Raw genomic sequence first — 10,470 nt, forward strand, 5'->3', positions numbered from 1 at the left:
AATACAAGCCGACTCCGCCCCCCTCCCCAAGACAGCGTCGCCAATGATCGCTGCTTCATCGAGTCCGGCCATAGTCGGATCTGACGAGACCGGGGCGCGAACCCCAGTTAGTGTAAACTACTAATAACACACGTTAGTTTACACAAGTTAGCTTAGTGTAAACTACTAATAACACACGTTAGCCCCTAGCTAACGGGTCTGACCCTTTAGCCGAGCGGTTAGTGATGTCGCCCTGTGCAGTACACCCCGTATCGAATCCCGCACCGGGCGAGAAAATAACCGGTTACATTGGTGGCAGCGGTGGGATCCGGAAGTGTGCAGATCCTCAGAAGTCTCTTCGGAGCGCGGGAATAACAAAGCGCGAGGGCGCGCTTCCGGGGAGGGTGACGACTGTAAACTACTAATAAGACACGTTAGTCCCTAGCTAACGGATCTGACCCTTTAGCCGAGCGGTTAGTGATGTCGCCTTGTGGTGCAGTACACCTCGTATCGAATTCCGCACCGGGCAAGAAAATAACCGGTTACACTAAGCTAGCTTGTTAGCTTCATTGGCTAACGCATTTTAAGTCGCGTAAAACTTCTTCCGAGAATATAAACCCAGATTAAGAAACTGCGATATAAACGCTCACTTATCTCCAAGCTGGTCCACATAGCCCGTAGAAGTTCCGTGTAATACTTGGCCTTAAACTTCTTCCGGAATGCTAGCTTGTGTCCAGCTCTGCCTGGGCCCATAACCTGTTGAGCTGGGGTGCGCAGTCTTCTTTGCGTATGGGGGATAAGCAAAGCTTGACTGTTTTCTCTTTAGCCTTTAATGTTAGGCATATTTATTCAAGCAAATACAGCAGGTCTTAGCTCTCTACTACCGGCCCATACAACCAAGCGAGCCATCTATTTTATTTTATTTCCTCCTAATAAAACTTGTTTTTTTTCCACCGGAAAACTATAGCCGGACAACGGAAACCAGGAACTAGACGCCCGTTATATAGATACGTTATTTTCGTATATAGTTACGAAATGTATTTGATTAAATTCATATGTATTTAACGAAAACGTGTGAGATTATATATATATATATTTTATACACTCACTGGCCACTTTATTAGGTACACCTTGCTAGTACCGGGTTGGACCCCCTTTTGCCTTCAGAACTGCCTTAATCCTTCGGGGCATAGATTCAACAAGGTACTGCAAACATTCCTCAGAGAGTTTGGTCCATATTGACATGATAGCATCACGCAGTTGCTGCAGATTTGTCAGCTGCACATCCATGATGCGAATCTCCCGGTCCACCACATCCCAAAGGTGCTCTATTGGATTGAGATCTGGTGACTGTGGAGGCCATTTGAGTACAGCTGGGCCGAACTGCAGATATCAACTTTAAAAAAGAAAATTCCCCTACTTCAGCTGCAGTGTCCTGCGAGAGAGACGTGCTTTCCAAGTATAAATACTAAATGGTAGCCTAACTGGACGGCCTATACAGTGTTGGGAGGGTGGTGTGTTCGTTATATGCTGACACTTTAATCACTCTAGATGGGAAGTGCAAATAACAGAGTGAGGATATTTCTATTCAATGTACCTGATTAGCCGATCTGACGATGAAAGTGTTTATTTTACTCATCTGTTTTCATGTAACAGCGCCCTCACTTGACTTAACTAGTATCTCTGAAGGCTTTCCACCCCGTCCAATAATGTCTGATTATGAATCAAGCTCAGCATGGGGAGCACCTCGAACCTCACCGGTCTGATGAATTGTTGTTTGTTCCCCAGATAGAAAATTGCTGTGGCCCGGACCCATCCCACACCCGACACTTTCACCCAGCCCACATACCGCGGGGAATGATGGCACTTGGGCGGTCCGCTCCTGTTTGCCAGGTCTGGGCCAGAACCAAGCCATAGCAATGCCGTATGCGCCACATATTTGCTAAAGGTGGCCCATATTTGTTTTGTAATATTAGGGCCATATTCACCATTTACCACACGGGCCACTTCAGGGTCACATCCAGATCACATGTTGCCCAGAGCACTGCATCTTTGCCAAAAAAGGCCCACATTTGATTTGGCATATTTGGGCCATATTTGCTATCATACATGTGGGCCACTTCAGGCTCACATCCATTTTGTCAGGGCCAGAAGAAGGCCATCAGTGCCGCATCACTGCCTGAAGTGGCCCACGCCCGGATGCTGTCTGGGTTGAAGTCTTTTACACCCATGATTAGATTTGTTTAATCCTAATTCCAGCAAGGTGTCCCACCTCCTTGGACAGAGATGTTCGTATGTTTTGAAGAGCCTGGGCTCCACCACCACCACCACCACCAGAGATAACCCAGTACAGCCCTACTTGACCTGCTGGTGTAAAAGAAAAACAAAATAAAGTGATGAAGTTATCCGACTGACTGGCTAGGAAGCATATCACTAAGCGTACCTGTACTCCTATATATATAGGGTTATGTAACGTTTCTGTCGGGTGATAAAGTTGCAGAGGCAGCATGCCTTGTGACGACCTTCTGCCTCTCCTTCATGAACTAGCATGCAGGACGTGCACAACACGGCTCAATGGAGAACATCCGACCAGTTGCCAGGTGTAACCAGGTTAAAATTAATGTTACACAGGCATCAACAACATGACAGCTTGGAAGAACTGGCATGACCCCAACGCCGGGCCTTCCAGTTGAGAGATAAAGGATCTGCTCAACTGTATCAATTGAATTACGGATTTTGTTTTTTTTTACTGTTGTCTCCATAATGACAGTGGAGCTCAGTGTGCACCATCAGATCGGTTGGGGCTTTGTGAGCTGTAGAGAGTGGGGTGGATCTGCCGGGATCTGGGCCGGAGGGCAGGCAGCTGTGCTGGTGTTGGGAGGACACAATATGGGGGTGGGGGTGGGGGGTCCTGTTCACCTGGCATCAACAACGTGACACTTTTTCCCTCCTTTTTCTCCCCAACTGTATCTGACGAATTACCCCACTCTTCCGAGTCGTCCCGGTCGCTGCTCCACCCCCTCCGCCCATCCGGGGAGGGCTGCAGACTACCACATGCCTCCTCCGATACCTGTGGAGTCGCCAGCCGCTTCTTTTCACCTGACAGAAAGGAGATTCATCAGGGGGGTGTAGCGCATGGGACGTTCACGCTGTTCCCCCCAGTCCCCCCGGACAGGCGCCACGACTGACCAGAGGAGGCGCTAGTGCAGCGACCAAGGACACATTCCCACATCCGGCCTCCCACCCACAAGTGTGTCTGTTGACCAAGCTGGAGGTAACACAGGGATTCGAACCAGCGAACGAATAGACCGCCACGCTACCCAGACGCCCAGCATGACACTTTTTAGTTATCGAACCAGCACAAGAGAATGTGGGTCTACGAAGCAAGGCTGTAGAGGAATCTAACTGGGTTTATATAGGGTCAGGGACATGATAGTTATTAATACAGCCAGGTAATGGTGTGGCACAAGGGACATGATAGTTATTAATACAGCCAGGTAATGGTGTGGCACAGGGGACATGGTAGTTATTAATACAGGTAGAGGTGTGGCACAAGGGACATGGTAGTTATTATTACAGCCAGGTAAAGGTATGGCACAAGGGACATGGTAGTTATTAATACAGGTAGAGGTGTGGCACAAGGGACATGATAGTTATGAATAAAGCCAGGTTAGGGTGTGGCACAAGGGACATGATAGTTATGAATAAAGCCAGGTTAGGGTGTGGGACAAGGGACATGATAGTTATTAATACAGCCAGGTAAAGGTGTGGCACAAGGGACATGATAGTTATTAATACAGCCAGGTAAAGGTGTGGCACAAGGGACATGATAGTTATTAATAAGGCCAGGTAAAGCCAGGTTAGGGTTAGGGTGCCAACATGGGTAATGATGTTAATGGCCTTACATGTCACAGAACCAGAAGAAGAAAGTAAACGTTCGCGTCACAGTCAGACTACTGTCATTATCCCGTGAGGAACTGGGGAGCCGGGCTGTGTGCTGAAACAGGTCGTCTTGGCGTTTTGTCTGTCCCCTGTCCGTCAGGGGACAGACAAAACGTCCCGCGAGGAGAAACAGCTGAAGGAAGTGTCACTCCGCTCTGGTGACGAGATCCACACACTCTGCGAGGGCCTGGCGGTCTGCCCGGCGGTCTGCCTGCGGGCCTACCGGTCTGCCCGGCGGTCTGCCTGGCGGTCTGCTGCGGGTCTTGTCAGTCTGCTTGGCGGTCTGCGTGCCGGTCTGAAGGTCTACCGGCCGGGTCTTCAGCGGGACTTAGTCCTGGATACACTCACGTGTGCTGTTGTGTTTACCGGGCGAATTACACGTGCTGCAGCGGGGAGACTCCGCCCGTGCACGATAGGGGTGCCCCGCCCACCGGAGTTCACAAAATTCCAGCTCGGGTCTCCTGGAGGGGACACTTCGAGGAACAACATCCAGTGTAGGGGTGTTTGATCTACTTAGGAGGGCTCTGGTTAAACATTCTGGGGCGTTTTTCTCACCCCACCGTCGCCGGCAAAGACAGGGACCCTCTCGTGCGAGAGCTGATACTACACATCCGCGGGTCTCCTCGCTTATCCGAGAGGCTTCGAGTTAACGGAGGGACTTGGACTCCAGACGTCTACCCATGTAGGTCAAAAGCCTTGGAATGGTCATTCCAAGGCTTTTTCTTATATATTTCAAAATGTCACCATTTCCAGTTTTATCTTTTGCTTTTCAACGCCGCTGTAACTGCACGTGGTATCAGTACTATCTGTATGAGTACGCTGGTAAGAGGAGGTATAGTAACTTCCCCAAGTATGTATCTGAAATGCATGTTCATAAAGCGAACCACTTCCGCTTACTTCGGCTTATTTCACTCGTCGCTTATTAGAGTTTCGGGCTTACAAATGACAAAGTCGGCGTTTCGCCTCGTCGCGTATCGGGGAGCGTCGTGTTGTTCGTCCCGGGTTATCTGCGGTATGTCACGGTGACTTATTGGGGGGGGGGGGGGGCTGGCACGAGTGACAAGCGCAGTTCTCGACCAGCTCACACGGGTTTGAGCCTCACGTGGAGCAGCTGATGAATGGGGCTGGGTCTCCGGCACGCCACCGCCGCTTCGCCGGGTCCTTTTCTCCCGCCACACCATTGAATCGCTGCTCTGGCCCCGCCCAGCCCTCGCTACGTACCCCGTGTCTGGCTGGACGGAGCGGGAGGCGGGGCGTAGGCGGAGCCTTCGGGGTCGCGTGCGACCGGGGTGTGGTGCCAAGTTACGAATCCCCAGCAGGAATCTGATTTCCCCCGTCCATCGGCGTTCCCTGACGAAAGCGTAAACGCCGGTTATTTCGGTCGTTTGTTCGTCAAACCGTGTCGGTAATCTCATAACGGGCGAAACGACAAGTTCATCGAATCGACCTGTTACCGTTTTCTTTTCTTTTTTTTCTACATCCGTGTAATAGAAGTCCGCTTCGAACGTGTGCGCGTTGCCGCGACGCCGCGGACGCGCCTGGGTAACATGTTTTCTGGGGGTGCTGGAAGATTTCGCGTCACGGGCTCCGGTTCCGGTGGCCCCGCCGACTTCTTCTGCTGTGAAGTGAAAGGCCGGTTTCAGTCGTTCCAGCGTCGTAACAAAAATAAAAAAAGCCTCACCGGTGTATTAATTCGTTTCTCGAGTGAGACAAATGTAATGATTATATCCGTAAATAAAATTGGAAACCCCTCACTTGTCGTCGCCGTAAACCCAGCTTGGAGGTTGCTGAAGCCCCTGCAAGTTGCTGAAGTCGCGGAAAGCTAAAGCGATGTTCGGTGGTAGCCTTCAGTACATTTACAGTTCACAGTTCCGGTGGAGTTGCCTTCCCTCTTTATCTGCGACCATACAATTTGCATATATTTTGACCTGAAAGGTCGCCCCCCCCCCCCCGCCATCCTATATATAGTGCGGCAGTGGACCGGGCAGAATGAAGGACCGCACTGTCCTCTGATGTGTGCTTAATAACCTTATGGTGTCGAGTGTGCCTGCTTGCAGATTTCACAGCAGACATACCACACAAAAAGAAACGCAACGACGGTATCCAAATCTTATCTCGTTTAATGTCAAGATATCTTTATAAGAGTCTTTACTGGGCAGCTGCATTCAGCAACTGTGGATAAAAACCCACGCCCGTCCCCTGGGAGTCGAGGTTTCCCTTCCGAACAACCCGTTAATTCCCTGTGTGTGAGCCTCCCAGCGGGGTATGGAGCTGAAAGTGTTCTGATTGATACAGTTCATTAAGCGGACTCTCCACTGCCCCTTGGTGGTTGCAGGGGACACTGGCTGAAGCGCTGACGGGGACTTGCCTTTGCATGTCGCTGTTCAGATTATGTCCGGGCATGTTCCACCGTCGTCAGGTGGGAGTGCCCGGTGATTCACCCTCGGCTGCTGCGTTACCTATAAAACAGCCGCCGACACGAGACCATTACTAGTTGCCGTGGAACTTCGAGGGAGAGGAGCGTTACTAGTTGTTTTGTAAAGCTGAGAGAGACAGAGAGAGAGAGAATCATGGTAAGTCCAGCTCTGGATACATCAGGCTAGAAGAAACTGTATAATACATGCTCCTTTGGGTTTTGAGTGACGTTTACTTTACACCGATTGTAATTCGGAATTTTAGGCTGTTACAATTAGATCTCAAAATGTAATCATTTACATCAGCTGTGTACAATCTTCATTCTAAGGTGGGGAGAAGGCATAACTCAGCTCACTTCGGGTGGAAAACGTGATTTTTGACACCGCTTGGTTGGTGGTGAGAACCCCAGCAACCGATGTAGATACCGCTGTGTGGTTTCGTGTGCTGAGCTGTTTCCGTTCTGTTCTTTCACAGTGTAGGATGATGACTACTCCCAAGAGAATCCTGTCGGTCATAAGCAACGGCCCTGCCCGGCGAAACCTGTTTGGCCCGGTGGACCGGGAGCAGCTGCAGGTGGAGTACCAGGCTGCCCTGAGCAAGGACCTGGAGGACGCTTCGCTGCGATGGGGCTTCGACTTTTTCGCAGAGAAGCCGCTCGAGGGGAGTGGGTTCCACTGGGAGGACGTCCCGGGTACCAAAGTGCCGTTCCTTTACCGATCCTGTATGCTTGGTTTGGATCATCACGTGGCTGGACGGGACTCAGTAGGGACCAGAGGGACGAACCCCTCCAGAGGCAGAGGGGAGCTGTCCCGCAGCGAGAAGGAGAACATCCCACGCTCCCCCGAGAGATGTTCAGTCAAACAACAGCAGCTGGAGAGGATGCCGGAGAAGGGGGAGAGCGCCAAGCTCAAGAGGAAACAGACCAACATTACAGGTTAGTCCCGTGATATGGATTTCTCTCTTGCTGTGCAATACAGTGCTTTTGCGGCCCTGTGCTAACACGACCTTTCGCGATGTCGTTTCAACAGATTTCTATCAGGCCAAGAGAAGAGTGGTGGGGACGCCACGGAAATCGGGTCAGTGATTTCAGTACGGTTTGATGCACGAAGAGCCGATACTCCAAGAAACCCGTCGCAAAACAGTACCTCTCTCAGGAAAACCACATTCTACCCAGACACTGCACATTCTCACTCGAGGAAGCCTTGTAAATAACAAATAGTTTGAAGTCAGTTGCAAAACACAGTAAACCTCATCTACACATATACGTGTTGTCCGTTATATCACATTCATCAATGTACTTTGTTTTCTCCAAGGAGGCTGGTGTTTTCCCATTTGTACAAGCGGTTATCATGAGTAGTAATGAGTCCTAGAAGTGCGCTGTATATCCTGTTTGTGCTGCTTTGGACCAGGGGGGAGACAAGACGTGTTTCCGCCAATCCACCATACTGTAAAAATGCAATCGCAGGTCCGTTGCAAGGTCTACATATCACTAGGATGATGCAGTACTTCTTAAAGGGCTCCGATAGATTCACACGTCGACTTTACACTACCAAAAACAGGCGTTACGTCTTCCGATTGTTGCACGAAACAATGAAATGGCGTAACGGCTGTGATATGCTGCTTACTCATCGACCACAACAGACAGAGGGGGAGGCTCCTCTGTTCCTTCCCTTGTGTCGTGCTTGCTGGTTCTGTGTATCGCGGGGCAAGGGATTGATTTTAACTTCTTCTTTTTTTTCCTTTTGTAAGCACTTATTGTCTGTCCAAAGTGTATCTTTTTGTATCTTGGTATAAATCCTGTTTTCATGTATCAGCGTGTACTCATAGGACACTGTTTACGAGAGTACCCATAGGCTTTGCTTAGATTACACATGACAGAAGTGCCACCGGGTCCTCTCCCAGACCCACCAGACCACGCCGACGTATAGGTTTGTCAGAGTTGGGGGCGTCCGGGTGGCGTGGCGGTCTATTCCGTTCCCTACCAACACGGGGCTCGCCAGTTTGAATCCCCGTGTTACCTGCGGCTTGGTCGGGCGTGCCTACAGACACAATTGGCCGTGTCTGCGGGAGGGAAGCCGGATGTGGGTGTGTGTCCTGGTCGCTGCACTAGCGCCTCCTCTGGTCAGTCAGGGAATCCTGTTCGGGGGGGAGGGGGAAGTGCTACGTGCCCCCCTGGTGAAAGTCCTCACTGTCAGGGTGAAAAGAAGCGGCCGGCGACTCTACATGTATCGGTAGTCTGTGGCCCTCCAGATCGGCAGAGGTGGTGGAGCAGCGACCGGGATGACTCAGAAGAGTGGGGAGTAATTGGCTGGGTACAATTGGGAAGGAAAAAAGGGGGGGAAATCCACCCCCCCACACACACAAAAAAAAGTTAAGTCAGAGTTAGCCCTTCACATGTGCATTGACGGGACTATGACACGTGGACTGTCAGACATGCGGTTGGCTTAGAGTGTAGCACAAGGTCTTATGAACAAGAAGATTATATATATATATATATATACATACAAACATATACATATATATATGTGTCAGAGATTTATCTATAGAGTCATACAGCACTGCTTAATAGCAAAATCACACGAGACATTGCAGTATTGCATGTAATGCTGATAACCAGGTGCCTTCATGGTGTTTGATGGTTCATTTAGGACAATCAGAAGAAAAGTGTTCTCCGAGGCGTTTATCTGTTTTTCAGTCAAGATGAAGTTGAGTATTTTATTTTATTTTGTTTTGGGTTTTTTTTGGTTTTTTTATTTGGACGTTCAGTGCAATTGAACACACGATGTATTTTGTACCTGCCTCAAAGCTAAATAGGGTATATGTCCATACTAGTTATTTATGTCTGTGATGACAATTCCTGCTGCTATGGGTAATCGGATTAGGTGACAGACAAAAATCACTGTAAAGCTAAATCTCACAAACTGAATTTTTCACAGCCCTGCGTGTTATGCCAAGCCAGACGGCATTACCCCAACCAAGACATGCACTTCTGTTTATAGATAGATGCTTATGCAAAGATCCCACATAGTGGTCTACTGTTTGAAAGCTATAAATTTGAAAAAAATGTATTGTTATTTATTGTGTTGTTCCTCATGGTTATCTAAATGTTTTTAATTCCCTAGAAAAATCCAATAAAACGTTAAAATGTAAATGTTTTGTCTTATATCTTTATTATGGCTCCTCTTGATCTCGGCAACATTCACTTGCCTGGACCCATGTTCTCTGCTGCAGCATGTGTGTGTGTGTGTGTGTGTGTACATTTATTTGGGAAGAGGACTTCCAGCCCAGATAGCCAAATTGCTGTGGCCCGGACCCGTCCCACACCTGACACTTTTTCACCCGGCCCACATACCGCGTGGAATGATGGTACGTGGGCGGTCTGCTCCTGTTTGCCAGATCTGGGCCACAACCAAGCCATAGCAATGCCGCATGTGCCACATATTTGCCAAAGGTGGCCCATACTTGTTTTGTGATATGTGGGCCATATTCACCATTTACCCCACGGGCCACTTCAGGGTCACATCCAGATCACATGTTGCCGACAGCACCACATATTTGCCAAAAAAGGCCCACATTTGATTTGGCATATTTGGACCATATTTGCTATTATATATGAGGGCCACTTCAGGCTCGCATCCATTTGTCAGGGCCAGAAGAAGGCCATCAGTGCCGCATCATTGCCTGAAGTGGCCCACATCCGGATGCTATCTGGGAGTCGACTTGCATTTGTCTTCAGTCGGCTCCACAACTGTAACGGTGTCTTTGCAGGTCTCTAAAACATCCACCAAACAGCTGCAGCTGCTCCAGTCCTCACCGAGGCCACAGGAGCAGGTCACATGACTCCACTTCTGAGGTCACCGCCTGGCTTCCTGTGCGCTCACATGACTCTGCTCTTGGCTTATAGAGCGCTGAACACGCTCCACTATGAACCACACGGACCTCTCAGATGGTCTGGGACCGGTCTGCTTTCTGTCCCCAGACTCAGAACTAAACATGGAGAGGCAGCCTTCAGTTTTTATGCACCACATATCTGGAACAAAGGATGGGTTTATTCTCCGTGCTCTTAGGCTCCACAACAACATCAGCATCCGTGTGTAACGTACTGACTGCTTTTCGGCATCTCCCACTTACAGT

At 49.6% G+C, this 10,470-nt stretch overlaps 1 protein-coding gene across 2 annotated transcripts; it reads left to right on the forward strand.

The window, feature by feature from the left end:
• The first annotated feature begins 6,443 nt into the window (after window positions 1-6,443).
• cdkn1a (cyclin dependent kinase inhibitor 1A) lies at window positions 6,444-9,467 on the forward strand. Of its 2 annotated transcripts, XM_056274777.1 has the most exons (3): window positions 6,444-6,494; window positions 6,816-7,270; window positions 7,365-9,467. In XM_056274777.1, exons 2-3 carry the CDS (start codon window positions 6,817-6,819, stop codon window positions 7,418-7,420), a joined length of 510 nt encoding a protein of 169 aa, XP_056130752.1. In that variant the 5' UTR covers window positions 6,444-6,494; window position 6,816; the 3' UTR covers window positions 7,421-9,467. The 2 variants fall into 2 exon arrangements, with proteins under 2 accessions (XP_056130752.1, XP_056130751.1); XM_056274776.1 differs by lacking the exon at window positions 6,444-6,494 and having other exon boundaries at window positions 6,682-7,270.
• Window positions 9,468-10,470: the final 1,003 nt, after the last annotated feature.

The sequence above is a fragment of the Lampris incognitus genome, chromosome 2, assembly GCF_029633865.1.
Source record: "Lampris incognitus isolate fLamInc1 chromosome 2, fLamInc1.hap2, whole genome shotgun sequence".
Taxonomy (NCBI): domain Eukaryota; kingdom Metazoa; phylum Chordata; class Actinopteri; order Lampriformes; family Lampridae; genus Lampris; species Lampris incognitus.